This window comes from Nerophis lumbriciformis, linkage group LG38 (genome assembly GCF_033978685.3).
Source record: "Nerophis lumbriciformis linkage group LG38, RoL_Nlum_v2.1, whole genome shotgun sequence".
NCBI classification, from domain to species: Eukaryota; Metazoa; Chordata; class Actinopteri; order Syngnathiformes; family Syngnathidae; genus Nerophis; species Nerophis lumbriciformis.
In genome coordinates, this window is record NC_084585.2 from 2,071,629 (window position 1) to 2,087,024 (window position 15,396).

General features: G+C 40.0%; 2 protein-coding genes across 3 annotated transcripts in view; one reads left to right on the forward strand and one right to left on the reverse strand.

Annotated features, from left to right (window-relative positions):
* nudt2 (nudix (nucleoside diphosphate linked moiety X)-type motif 2) overlaps positions 1-15,396 on the forward strand; it is a 298,883-nt gene that overhangs the window by 172,335 nt on the left and 111,152 nt on the right. The gene's annotated exons all lie outside the window — the stretch shown is intronic.
* rhobtb3 (Rho related BTB domain containing 3) overlaps positions 1-15,396 on the reverse strand; it is a 118,213-nt gene that overhangs the window by 42,459 nt on the left and 60,358 nt on the right. The window contains exons 6-7 of the mRNA XM_061932249.2: positions 9,097-9,292; positions 8,822-9,018 (exon numbers count right to left, since the gene is read on the reverse strand). Of these exons, the coding sequence (XP_061788233.2) occupies positions 8,822-9,018; positions 9,097-9,292 (393 nt within the window). The remainder of the gene's footprint in view (positions 1-8,821; positions 9,019-9,096; positions 9,293-15,396) is intronic.

A 15,396-nucleotide genomic window follows, 5' to 3' on the forward strand; every position in this document is an offset into this window, starting at 1 on the left:
TTATGTGCGACACTTACAGTGTAGTAGTTGTCAAGCACTGGAAGATTACACCACTTCTTTATGTGCGACACTTACAGTGTAGTAGTTGTCAAGCACTGGAAGATTACACCACTTCTTTATGTGCGACACTTGCAGTGTAGTAGTTGTCAAGCACTGGAAGATGACACCACTTCTTTATGTGCGACACTTACAGTGTAGTAGTTGTCAAGCACTGGAAGATTACACCACTTCTTTATGTGTGACACTTACAGTGTAGTAGTTGTCAAGCACTGGAAGATTACACCACTTCTTTATGTGCGACATTTACACTGTAGTAGTTGTCAAGCACTGGAAGATGACACCACTTCTTTATGTGCGACACTTACAGTGTAGTCGTTTTCAAGCACTGGAAGATTACACCACTTCTTTACGTGCGACACTTACAGTGTAGTAGTTGTCAAGCACTGGAAGATGACACCACTTCTTTACGTGCGACACTTACAGTGTAGTAGTTGTCAAGCACTGGAAGATTACACCACTTCTTTACGTGCAACACTTACAGTGTAGTAGTTGTCAAGCACTGGAAGATGACACCACTTCTTCATGTGCGACACTTACAGTGTAGTAGTTGTCAAGCACTGGAAGATGACACCACTTCTTCATGTGCGACACTTACAGTGTAGTAGTTGTCAAGCACTGGAAGATGACACCACTTCTTTATGTGCGACACTTACAGTGTAGTAGTTGTCAAGCACTGGAAGATTACACCACTTCTTTATGTGCGACACTTACAGTGTAGTAGTTGTCAAGCACTGGAAGATTACACCACTTCTTTATGTGCGACACTTACAGTGTAGTAGTTGTCAAGCACTGGAAGATTACACCACTTCTTTATGTGCGACACTTACAGTGTAGTAGTTGTCAAGCACTGGAAGATTACACCACTTCTTTATGTGCGACACTTACAGTGTAGTAGTTGTCAAGCACTGGAAGATTACACCACTTCTTTACGTGCGACACTTACAGTGTAGTAGTTAGTCCCCATTGCAATATTTTAGTCAATGGCTTTCAATGCTTTTCAAAATAAAATTGGACCACAAAAATGCATTAATGGCTTTATTTTAACAGGAAAATCTGATAAGGCATTAAACATGCTGTATTTTTCACACTATAAGGCGCACTTAAAATACTTTCATTTTCTCAAAACTTGACATAATATTATTTGATATTTTACGCTAATGTGTTCATCATTTCACACATAAGTTGCTCCTGAGTATAAGTCGCACCCCCGGCCAAACTATGAAAAAAACTGCCACTTATAGTCCAAAAAATACGGTATGTACACACATATTTTTTTCTCTAAATTCGGCCCCCGAGTCCAAATAGTTGGCCCGGCCTGGTCTACATCATGGAAGAAGGAGCACATGCCTTAGTTGAGAATACAATAGCTGTTATCAGACTCCCTGCAAAAAGAGGCACAATCTCAGAATGTCAAAGTGTGACTATTCTTTTCCGACACGACTGGCCATTTCAGTTCTGAAGAGAAAAATCAACTGAATGGAAAAATGTAATTGACACGTCTTTGGGGTCTGATGCCTCAAAGACGTGTCAATCACATGAAGAGTCAGTGAGTGTGTGTGCATGGCAACACAGCAAGACCTGTGAAGTTGTGGTTTATGTTATGTATGTCATGACGTGGACTATGGCGTGGTTTGTTCTCCCGAGGTGCAAAAGATTTGGACCATATGTGGCGTGAAGGGGAATACATGATTTATTTAAACACTATAACTAAAAAAAAAGTACAAACAAAAAGCGCGCACAGTGGCGGAGAAACGACTTGGCTATGAAAACAAACACTTGCACAAAGGCAGAAACTATGAACAACAAAAAACACTAGCTGTGGCTTAATAAACAAAAACTTACTTGGCATGGAACCGGCATGAAAAAAAGAGCAGCAAGGGTCATAAGGGTGTGGAGTAGGGCTGCAGCTAACGATTATTTTTCTATCGATTAATCTATAGATTATTTTTTCGATTAATCGGTTAATCTATAGATTATTTTTTCGATTAATCTATAGATTATTTTTCCGATTAATCGGTTAATCTATAGATTATTTTTTCGATTAATCTATAGATTATTTTTCCTTTTACCGATTTTTTTTTAATTTAAAATGAAGAGGAAAAAATAAATGTAGGCCAGTTTTTTCAAAAGGCCTGGCTTTTATTTACAAAAAAAACATTTAAAACTTTTAACATTTAACAAAATTAAAAGTAGCTTATTTGCTTTTTAATGTGCAAATATAAAAGTAAACATCCAGTGCAAATCTTAATATTCTGGAATAGTATAAGCATTTCAAAAGTAAAAGTATTGCTTATTTTGCTTTAAAATGTGCAAAAATAAAGATAAACATGCAATACAAAAAAGTGCAAAACGGAAATATTCTGTAACAAGTGTAAACATTTCAACAAAAGTAAAAGTATTGCTTATTTGCTAAAATGTGCAAAAATAAAGCTAAACATCCAATACAAAAAAGTGTACAGTGTAAACATTTCAACAAAAGTAAAAGTATTGCTTATTTTGCTTAATAACACAACAATGATAGTATGATTAAAGTGAAAGTTAATTGTTGGTTTGTACATAGTATATGTAACTGTTAATGTTGTAAAAGGTATTTGCACAACTAATTAACGTTAGCGTTTGTGACACGTCTTGTGCCGTGGGGTTCTTTCAGGACCGACAGACTGAACGCCAGACGGCTTTGCCAGGTTTACAATCTTTTAATTTTACACAAAGTCTTTTCTCTTCCAACTGCGCGGATCGCGCACCTGGGCACGATTGCGGCGTCGCTCCCGGCGCGCCCCGCCTCGCCGCTCGCTCGCTGCCGCCGCCTCTCCACAGCGTTAAAGAGGAGCGCGTCTTTGTAAACACTGAACAGGCACGCCAAACGCGCCTCTCAGAGCGAAACGGTGCTTTAGTTTATGAATTTACAACGCAGATACAAATGACACATTCATGTTTTTGTGTAATAATGACAACGTATACACACGCGGACGATTGATTTGTTGATGGTGATGGCAAGAACGCTGTCGGGGGTTTTCTTTTCAAATGTTCGTTCATATCCGTTGTGCTGCTATGATAGGCCATTTCCGCTCGACACAGTGTGCATACAACAACATTATTAGGCCGTTTATTGAAATACTCCCACACTTTTGACGACTTTTGGCGTGCTTTTTTCCCCTCGCTTGCATCGTCTGCTTTGCGCTCCGCCATGACAGTAAAGTAGAGTGACGTAAATATGCGACGCGCCGACGCACAAAAACGGCGTCGACGTATTTACGTAACCGATGACGTCGACTACGTCGACGCGTCGTTTCAGCCTTAGTGTGGAGAGTGTGCAGAAGCATAAATGCGGGGATGTCGTCAGAACGACAAACTGAAAACAATGAACTTAAATACTATAGACATGATTAACGAAAACAGGTGCGTGACTCAAAACGTGAAACAGGTGCGTGACGTGACAGGTGAAAACTAATGGTTGCTACGGTGACAAAAAAAAAGTGCACAAAAAGTCCAAAAACAAAACCGAACATGACCAAAACAAAAACATGATCACACAGACATGACAATGTATATGTTTGAACTGGTCAGGTCTGCTTTGACTGTACACCTTATGAACAAAAGTAATGGGACACCTTTTCTAATAGACCCAAGAAGCCATTTTGCTGCTGTAACAACTTTCACTTTACTGGGAAGATGGAGATTGTAGATTCTACTCATCAATTATATATGATGGCTTCAAATCAGGGCTCTTCTGCAGAAACATATTCAAAAATGGTTGAGTGGTTTTTAGGTTTTCGCACGCTCCACTCTTCATAGTAGGGTTGTACGGTATACCAGTACTAGTATAGTATCGCAACACTAATGAATCAAAAACAGTACTATACTCTGTTTGAAAAGTACTGGTTCGCCAATTTTACGGTCATGACGGTGCATCGTCATCACATCATGACATTGCTGGTTTTACCAGCAGAGGAGCATGTTGGGCAGCGCACACACACTGAGTACTTACAAGCAGACACAGTGTGAAGACAGAAAAGGGAGAACGGACGCATTTTGGCTTAAAAAGTCAAGATAAAGGTGAAGTTATAACACTGAAACACCCTCAAGAAGAGCTGCTTTAACACATGGCTAGCTAGTTAGCGGCTAACGTCCATCCACAGTGTTTTAGCTACTTCTAAATCACTAATCCTGGCCTCCATGGCGACAAATAAAGTAAGTTTCTTACAACTATTATTATCACTGGAGGACGAGGAATAGCTAAACATGCTTCACTACACACCGTAGGAGGATACAATAGCTCACAATGTAAACAAATGCCATGGGTGGATCTACACCTGACATCCACTGTAATGATACCAAGTACAGGAGCGTATCTAGTCGATACTACTATGATTACATCAATATTTTTTTCCTTTTTTTAAATGTATATGTTTATAAACTCAGTAAATATGTCCCTGGACACATGAGGACTTAAATTATGATCCAGTAACTACTTGGTATCGCATCGATACCTAAATGTATGGTATCATCTAAAAAACTAATGTCAAGTATCAAAGAAGAGAAGAATAAGTGATTATTACATTTTAACAGAAGTGTAGATAGAACATGTTGAAAGAGAAAGTAAGCAGATATTAACAGCAAATGAACAAGTAGATTAATAATCCATTTTTACAGTTTGTCCTTTATAATGTGTACAAAATAATAGGTGTATAAATGACACAATATGTTACTGCATAGACTAATTAGGAGTCTTTGTTTGTTTACTTACTACTAAAAGACAAGTTGTCTAGTATGTTCACTACTTTATTTAAGAACTAAATTACAATAATAAACATATGTTTCATGTACACTAACATTTGTTGTTCAAATAAAGCCAATAATGCCATTTTTTGTGGTGCCCTTTATTTACAAAAGTATCGAAATACACTTTGGTACCGGTACCAAAATATTGGTATCTGGACAACAGTATTGTGAACATATGTTTGGGTGTCTGGAACAGATTAATAAGATTTGCACTATTTCTTATGGGAAAAACGGCGTTGTTTTTCTTGTGATTGGTAGGGATGATGTTTGATAAGAAATTATCGAGTTCGAGCCCATTATCGAATCCTCTTATCGAACCGATTCCTTATCGATGTCAAGACTAGGACTATGGCTTGGTTTGTTCTCCCGAGGTGCAAGTGAATTGGACTGGTCATGGCGTGAAGGTAAATACATATTTAATAATAACACTCAAAGGAACAAAAGGCGCGCTCAAGGCGGATGTACAAACTTGACTAATGAAAACAAAAGACTTGCACGGGGGCAAAAAACTATGAACAACAAAAAACACTAACTGTGGCAATAATAAACAAACTTACTTGGCATGGACATGAAGTGCGCAGAGGTGGACAGAGTGTGACAGGGGGCATAAATGCGGGGATGTCGTCAGGACGAACAACAGAAAATGAATGAACTTAAATACTATGGACATGATTAGTGAAAGCAGGTGCGTGACTCAAAACGTGAAACAGGTGCGTGACGTGACAGGTGAAAACTAATGGTTGCTATGGTGACAAACAAGAGTGCACAATGAGTCCAAACGTGGAACAGGTGAAACTAATGGGTAATCATGCAAACAAGACAAGGGAGTGAAAAGCCAGAAACTAAACAAAACATGACTTAAAACAAAACATGATTACACAGACATGACAATCGATTCTCTTATCGAATCCAGATAGGTTGTTGTATATGGAAGAAAAACACAATAATTAGTTTAACAAAAGCTCACTTTTATTTTATAAGAAAAAATAAATAAATAAATAAATATTGACTGTTGTTACCCCCCCTAAAAAAATAAAATAAAATAAATAAATAAATATTGACTGTTGTTACCCATGGTATGGTATTTTTATTTTTTTTTTGTCATAAAAAAATACAATCATGTGTGCTTACGGACTGTATCCCTGCAGACTGTATTGATATATATTGATATATAATGTAGGAACCACAATATTAATAACAGAAAGAAACAACCCTTGTGTGTGAATGAGTGTAAATGGGGGAGGGAGGTTTTTTGGCTTGGTGCACTAATTGTAAGTGTATCTTGTGTTTTTTTATGTTGATTTAATTTTAAAAATAAAAAATAAAAATAAAAATATTTTTTTATTTCTTGTGCGGCCCGGTACCAATCGATCCACGGACTGGACCGTTAACGTTATCAGACACATACAAAAAGGCTAACGTTAACGTTACCGTTAGCCACTGACTATGCTTAGGTAACGTTAGCCTAGCTAACATTACTGCAATCCTGGATTGACATACGAGGTAACGTTATTTTACGAGTGAGCAGATATGGAAATGAACCGGCAACAGTTAACGTTAGTTACTCGCCAGCACTATCACTGGAATTGGCGCTGCAGGTTGAAGAGGGGCGTGCTTCGTCGCTGCTTCTCCACGACACCTTTCTCTAACCTTCAGGTTATGTGCAGCCTGAACATGTTTCAACATGCTTGTCTTACTTCCCCCCTTACATGAGAGCCAAGCCTGGCAATAATTGCAGATAGCCGTTTCCTCGTCGTATTTTTTTGTAAAATGAAGCCATGCCTTGAGGCGTTTTTTCCGGTCCATTGTTGTTGCTGCTTTCTGTATCTGCCGCCTAATGACTGAGCTACGTCATTTCCTGGGACGTGCCACAGGGCATTTCCTAGTAAAAAAAAAAGGGATTCATTCCCAGGGACTTGAATAAAGAACCAACTCTTTTTCTTTACTATAGCATACCTGCCAACTTTTGAAATCAGAAAAACCTAGTAGCCAGGGTCCAGCAAAATGATTGATTGCATTCAGACAGGTTAAAATGTTGCTAAAACCATCACTTTTCTATCAGTCACAGTGACTTTTCAAAACAAAAATATTACAGCAAAAATCATATGGGTTGATTGACATGTTTATTCTGTAAGCTAACTTCAATAGTTTGAAATTATTTTGACAGTTAATGCCAGTTATCCTGTCAACCTTTCACAAGACTTCAATTTGTTAATTGAAAGTATAAACACTTTTTACAGTAAACAAATGGTAAAACTGTACTAAACAATTCCATTCAAAAAAAAATTGGTGTCATTATTAACTTTCTGTCCAAGCTTGTATAATCTACTGCCTTGTTCAATTGTAAAAAATATTCTGTGCCTAAAATTCACATTTCTATCACAATTATCATACTGTAAACATGGTAAGCTAACTTCATTCAAATTAATAGTCCTGTCAATAGCATGGAATTACAATTCAAATGTAGTTTTTTTGTAAGCCTTTCAAAAGAATTCAAAATATGAAAAATTAATGAAAATTAATTTAAGCCATCAGACACTTGAAAAGTGGCACATCACATCTCTAATGTAATCATTTGAACTTTTCAACAGAAATAGCACTGCAAAAATATTAAGGACATACTTCTGTATTTTGGTAGTTATGCTGTCAACATTTAACAAGATTTCTTCAACTTGGACTTGAAAGCATAAATAGTATAAACACTTTTAAAAGTATGTCGTGCTGTGAAATACAGCCGACAGGATTGCGCACCAAACACGAAGCAAGGCCAAAGCGCATGCGTGGTGCAGGAGAACAAAGGACTTCTTTCATTTAAGGTTAGTGATAAACCATCAAACTCATTCGTTAAAAGGACTCTATAGTAATATAAAGCGAATTTTTCTGGACATTATCATGCAAGAAAAGTTTATTTTTGGGACCGCGATCACCGCGTAATGATTTTTAAAGGTTGCATTACAAACATTTAACTGTCCCATGTGATCACCCAGTGCGATTGGAAATCCATGCTCAGTTATTGCCTCCGTAAATAAAACTTCGGCATTTATCACATCCAAAGAATCTGTTTGGGCGCCGAAAAACGTTGAAAGTTTTCCACTTGTATCGCTAGCAACGGCATTAGACTTGTGTTTTTTTGTCCCAACGTGGTCTTTTACATCGCTAATTCCTCCGTGTCCGATCGAAAAATCTTGTCTGCACAAGGTGCAATTCGCGTAGTTTTCACCCTTTTTGGAACGGATAATTATTCCCGGATAGGCTTTTGAATATTCTTCACGGAATGACTGCAGTTTTCTTTTCGGTTTAAGACTCGTTTGCGATTTTTCTCCGGCTGATTCCATGATCGTTCGCTCGTTTGGAAACAATGGCCTCGTGCTTGGCAGCGGTGCTATAAATAGCCTCGCGCATGGCATTCGGAATGGCTCGATAGGAAGTTACGGGAAACAGTGTCGATTGTCATTGTTGTTACGCGATTTCGTGAATAAAACTTAAAAAAAAATTATTTTTTTTAATTAATGAAAAACCGTATTTTTTATCACTGCAACCGTAACCCGGAATAGGTTGATGAAAACCGTACTAATTACGGGAAAACCGGAGTAGTTGGCAGGTATACATTTCCTTGGACGTGCCACAGGGCATTTCCTAGTAAAAAAAAAAGGGATTCGTCCCCAGGGATTGGAATAAAGAACCAACTTTTTTTCTTTACTATAGTGGCCTCGATAACGGGACCCGGTTCTCAAAAAGGGATTCGGTTCTTTTCTTATCGAACAACCGGGAGAACTGGTTTCGAACATCATCCCTAGTGATTGGGTCCATGCCTGACCTTTGGAACGAAAACAGAGGTACCACTGTACTACAGTGGATGCTTTATGCAGTGGGGGGCAGTCGTGCTGGAGCAGGAAAGGGTCTTCCCCCATGGTTCTAAAAGTCTCGATGAGTCCCAAGATTAGTGTGTATGGCCCTATGTCACTGTGTTGTGACTTACCTCTGTAGATGAACATGAGGGTCTCCCACAAGCACATACACAGCAGGGGGTCCTTCACCACCAGACGAGAGAGGCGACCAGCCATGTGGCCGTCAGATCTGGGCATGTCATCAATAATCCCCCCGTCCCAGGTGGAGAGTAAGGAATGGGGCGTTGCGTCTCTCTCCCTGCAGATGCAGCGGGACTGTGGACGTTCCCTGTGGAAGCAGACAGCAGGACGATGGAAGCACCTGCTGGCGACAGATGGCCACAAGGCAGGAAAACATCTCTCCTACCTGGTCTTGGGCCCCAGGAGCAGCTGTCGGAAATACGGGCTGACGGCGCAGAGCACGGAGGCGTGGGCCCAGCCCAGCTCTTTCCCAGAGTCCCCTGCGTAGAAGGCCACGTCGGCGAACTGCACGCCGCGCTCCAGCAGCCACTGCATGTCCTGGGAAAAACTGGACTCTTCTACTCGGATAGGAGGGAGGCGAGCTGAGCAGAGGGAGGAAGAGGAAACAAAGCAGGTGAGGATGGTGTATACCCTATTTTTCCGAGTATAAGTCGCACCGGCCGAAAATGCGTAATAAAGAAGGAAAAAAACATATATAAGTCGCATTTTTGGGGGAAATGTATTTGATAAAAGCCAACAGCAAGAATAGACATTTGAAAGGCAATTTAAAATAAATGAAGAATAGTGAACAACAGGCTGAATAAGTGTACGTTATATGAGGCATAAATAACCAACTGGTATGTTAACGTAACATATTATGGTAAGAGTCATTCAAATAAAATGTATTCCGATACTTTTCAAAATAAAGGGGACCACAGAAAAATGTCATTATTGGCTTTATTTTGACCAAAAATCTTATGATACATTAAACATTTTCTATTGCAATCAAAGAAGAATTGTGTCATAAAATAAGATAGTGAAGGTTCTAGACAACTTCTCTTTTAGAAGTAAGAAAATGTATGCAGTAACATTTTGTGTCATTTCCCATTCTATGTTGTCAACATTATAAAGGACAAACTGTAAAAATTGATTATTCATCTACTTCTTCATTTACTGTTAAAATCTGCTTATTTTCTCTTCTAACATGTTCTATCTACACTTCTGTTCAAATGTAATAATCACTTATTCTTCTCTTCTTTGATACTTGACATTAGTTTTGGATGATACCACACATTTAGGTATGGATGTGATACCAAGTAGTTACAGGATCATACATTGGTCATATTCAAAGTCCTCATGTGTCCAGGGACATATTTACTGACTTTATAAACAATTTTAAAAATGACCAAACACTTTGTGATGATAAAAAATAATGATGTAGTTATTGTAGTTTGGACTAGATACAGCTCTTGTATTTGGTATTGTTATGGTGGATGTATGTAAAGATACACCCATTAGTTTACACTCAGGAGCGCTAGCTTGTTGTTAGCAGGTGAGCTATTGTATCCTCCTACGGTGTGTAGTGAAGCATGTTTAGCTATTCCTCGTCCTCCAGTGATAATGATAGTTGTAAGAAACTTACTTTATTTGTCGCCATGGAGGCCAGGATTAGTGATTTAGAAGTACCGTATTTTCCGCACTATTAGCCGCACCTAAAAACCACAAATTTACTCAAAAGCTGACAGTGCGGCTTATAACCCGGTGCGCTTTATATATGGATTAATATTAAGATTCATTTTCATAAAGTTTCGGTCTCGCAACTACGGTAAACAGCCGCCATCTTTTTTCCCCGTAGAAGAGGAAGTGCTTCTTCTTCTACGCAAGCAACCGCCAAGGTAAGCACCCGCCCCCATAGAACAGGAAGCGCTTCTTCTTCTACTGTAAGCAACCACCCGCCCGCGTAGAAGAAGAAGAAGCGCGCGGATATTACGTTTCATTTCCTTTGTGTGTTTACATCTGTAAAGACCACAAAATGGCTTCTACTAAGCGACAGGTTTCCGGTTCATGAAAAGACGCAATCTCTCCATCCGCACACGGACTACTATTTCACAGCAACTGCCTAAAGACTTTCAAGAAAAGCTGGCTACTTTCCGTGCATATTGTAAAAACAAGATAGCTGAAAAAAAGATCCGGCCAGAGAACATTATCAACATGGACGAGGTTCCACTGACTTTTGATATTCCTGTGAACCGCACTGTGGATACAACGGGAGCACGTACGGTGAATATTCGCAGCACAGGGAATGAGAAGTCATCCTTCACTGTGGTTCTAGCTTGCCATGCTAATGGCCAGAAACTTCCACCCATGGTGATATTCAAAAGGAAGACCTTGCCAAAAGAGACCTTTCCAGCCGGCGTCATCATAAAAGCTAACTCGAAGGGATGGATGGATGAAGAAAAGATGAGCGAGTGGTTAAGGGAAGTTTACGCGAAGAGGCCGGGTGGCTTTTTTCACGCAGCTCCGTCCATGTTGATATACGACTCCATGCGCGCCCACATCACGCTGGTTTTTAATATATTATTAAAGTTTGACTGACCTATCTGACTGTTTTTTTGACATTCCTTTAGCGCAGTTAGATGCGGCTTACAACACGGGGCGGCTTATAGGTGGACAAAGTTTTGAAATATGCCGTTCATTGAAGGCGCGGCTTATAACCCAGGGCGCCTTATGGTGCGGAAAATATGGTAGCTAAAACACTGTGGATGGATGCTAGCCGCTAGCTAGCTAGCCATGTTTTAAAGCACTTCTTGTAGATAGATAGATAGATAGATAGATAGATAGATAGATAGATAGATAGATAGATAGATAGATAGATAGATAGATAGATAGATAGATAGATAGATAGATAGATAGATAGATAGATAGATAGATAGATAGATAGATAGATAGATAGATGGATGGATAGATAGTACTTTATTGATCCTTCAGGAGAGTTCCCTCAGGAAATTAAAAAATGATGTAGAGCGGCGTTTCAGTTTTTAAGCCTTATTTCTCCACGCTGTGTCTGCTTGTAAGTACTCTGTGTGTGTGCGCTGCCAAACATGCTCCTCCGCTCGTAAAACCAGCAATGTCACCACGTGACGACGGCGAGCCTTAATGTCCGGGTATTTTTCAGGTATTTTTAACGGTCATGACGGTGCATCATCGTCACGTGGTGACATTGCTGGTTTTAGGAGCAGAGGAGCATGTTGGGCAGCGCACACACACAGAGTACTTACAAGCAGACACAGTGTGTAGACAGAAAAGGGAGAATGGACGCATTTTGGTGTAAAAAGTCAAGATAAAGGTGAAGTTATAACACTGAAACACCCTCAGGAAGAGCTGCTCTAACACATGGCTAGCTAACAGTGTTTTAGCTACTTCTAAATCACCAATCCTGGCCTCCATGGTGACAAATAAAGTACGTTTCTTACAAGTAACATTATCACTGGAGGATGAGGAACAGCTAAACATGCTTCACTACACACTAGAGATGCGCGGATAGGCAATTATTTCATCCGCAATCGCATCAGAAAGTCGTCAACCATCCACCCGATGTAACGTTTGATCAGAACTGCACCCGCCCGCCATCCGCCCGCACCCGCCCGTTGTTATATATCTAATATAGACGATGCAAGGCATTAGTGAGGCATACCTGCCAACTACTCCGGTTTTCCCGTAATTCGTACGGTTTTCATCAACCTATTCCGGGTTACGGTTGCAGTGATAAAAAATACGGTTTTTCATTAATTAAAAAAAAAAAAAGGGTGAAAACTACGCGAATTGCACCTTGTGCAGACAAGATTTTTCGATCGGACACGGAGGAATTAGCGATGTAAAAGACCACCTTGGGACAAAAAAACACAAGTCTAATGCCGTTGCTAGCGATACAAGTGGACAACTTTCAACGTTTTTCGTCGCCCAAACAGATTCTTTGGATGTGATAAATGCCGAAGTTTTATTTACGGAGGCAATAATTGAGCATGGACTTCCAATCGCACTGGCTGATCACATGGGACAGTTAAATGTTTGTAATGCAACCTTTAAAAATCATTACGCGGTGATCGCGGTCCCAAAAATAAACTTTTCTTGCATGATAATGTCCAGAAAAATTCGCTTTATATTACTATAGAGTCCTTTTAACGAATGAGTTTGATGGTTTATCACAAACCTTAAATGAAAGAAGTCCTTTGTTCTCCTGCACCATGCATGCGCTTTGGCCTTGCTTCGTGTTTGGTGCGCAATCCTGTCGGCTGTATTTCACAGCACGACATACTGTTAAAAGTGTTTATACTATTTATGCTTTCAAGTCCAAGTTGAAGAAATCTTGTTAAATGTTGACAGCATAACTACCAAAATACAGAAGTATGTCCTTAATATTTTTGCAGTGCTATTTCTGTTGAAAAGTTAAATGATTACATTAGAGATGTGATGTGCCACTTTTCAAGTGTCTGATGGCTTAAATTAATTTTCATTAATTTTTCATATTTTGAATTCTTTTGAAAGGCTTACAAAAAAACTACATTTGAATTGTAATTCCATGCTATTGACAGGACTATTAATTTTAATGAAGTTAGCTTACCATGTTTACAGTATGATAATTGTGATAGAAATGTGAATTTTAGGCACAGAATATTTTATACAATTGAACAAGGCAGTAGATTATACAAGCTTGGACAGAAAGTTAATAATGACACCAATTTTTTTTTTTATGGAATTGTTTAGTACTGTTTTACCATTTGTTTACTGTAAAAAGTGTTTATACTGTTTATACTTTCAATTAACAAATTGAAGTCTTGTGAAAGGTTGACAGGATAACTGGCATTAACTGTCAAAATAATTTCAAACTATTGAAGTTAGCTTACAGAATAAACATGTCAATCAACCCATATGATTTTTGCTGTAATATTTTTGTTTTGAAAAGTCACTGTGACTGATAGAAAAGTGATGGTTTTAGCAACATTTTAACCTGTCGAATGCTAATAATCATTTTGCGTCGGGGGGCGAAGCCCTGAACCCTCCACCAGGACTTTGTCCTGGACCTACCGGGGCCTGCGGCCCTTGGACCCTGGCTACTAGGTTTTTCTGATTTCAAAAGTTGGCAGGTATGGTGAGGTTATAAAGCTTTTGCCTGTTAAAGAAAGGAGACTGATCCAATGCAGCATAGACTTTCGCTTGCCACGCTGTCACGACCCAGACGCACACCAGTGCGCAATCATATGGGAGCCGCGCTGAGCGCACCTCCAAGTGCGTCTCGCTGCCGGCGACGGCTGGGTATGGGCCCGACGCTCCAGCGCCATCCATTTTCAGGGCTAGTTGATTCAGCAGGTGGGTTGTTACACACTCCTTAGCGGGTTCCGACTTCCATGGCCACCGTCCTAGCTGCTGTCTATATCAACCAGGGTGAGCCCCACCCCTTTCGTGAGCGCACTGCGCGTGGAGCGACCCCTGTTACACGCCCCCGGCAACAGGGGTGGCGGGCAGGTAAGCTGCGCGGGCGGAGCGCGCGGAGTGACCCCTGTTACGAGCCCCCGGCCACGGGGGTGGCGGGCAGGTAAGCTGCTTACCTGCTGCGCGTGACGCCGGCCGCGGCGAAGGCGGACGAGGCGGGGTGTCGGTGCGGTGGGCGCGGTGGTGACCCTGGACGTGCGTCGGGCCCTTCTCGCGGATCGCCTCAGCTACGGCTCCCGGTGGGGCCCTCTCGGGGGAAGGGGCCTCGGTCCCGGACCCCGGCGAGGCGTCACTTCTCCGCTCCGTAAAAGTGTCCATCTCTTTTCTTTTTTTTTCTTCTGTTGTGGCATATGCAGCAGGTGCCTGCTCGTTTTTCGTATGTGGGTAACAACATTTAACTATGTATATATATTTACCAATTGGTTTAACTGCCACCCGCCTGAATCTATTTAAAATCTAATTTGTTTTAATTTCATCCGCCCGATCCGCGGATAATTCGCGGACTCCGCGGTTGTGCCCGCAAACCGCGCATCTCTACTACACACCGTAGGAGGATACAATAGCTCACAATGTAAACAAATGCCATGGGTGGATCTACACCTGACATCCACTGTAATGATACCAAGTACAAGAGCGTATCTAGTCGATACTACTATGATTACATCAATATTTTTTATAATTGTTCCTTTTTTTCTTAATTCATATATTTATAAAGTCAGTAAATATGTCCCTGGACACATGAGAACTTAAATTATGACCAATGTATGATCCTGTAACTACTTGGTATCAGATCCATACCTAAATGTGTGGTATCATCCAAAACTAATGTCAAGTATCAAAGAAGAGAAGAATAAGTGATTATTACATTTTAACAGAAGTGTAGATAGAACATGTTAAAACAGATATTAACAGTAAATGAACAAGTAGATTAATCATTCATTTTTACAGTTTGTCCCTCATAATGTGTAGAAAATAATAGGTGTATAAATGACACAATATGTTACTGCATACGACTAATTAGGAGTCTTTGTTTGTTTACTTACTGCTAAAAGACAAGTTGTCTAGTATGTTCACTATTTTATTTAAGGACTAAATGACAATAATAAACATATGTTTCATGTACACTAACATTTTTTGTTCAAATAAAGCCAATAATGACATTTTTTTGTGGTCCCCTTTATTTAGAAAAGTATCGCAATACATTTTGGTACCGGTA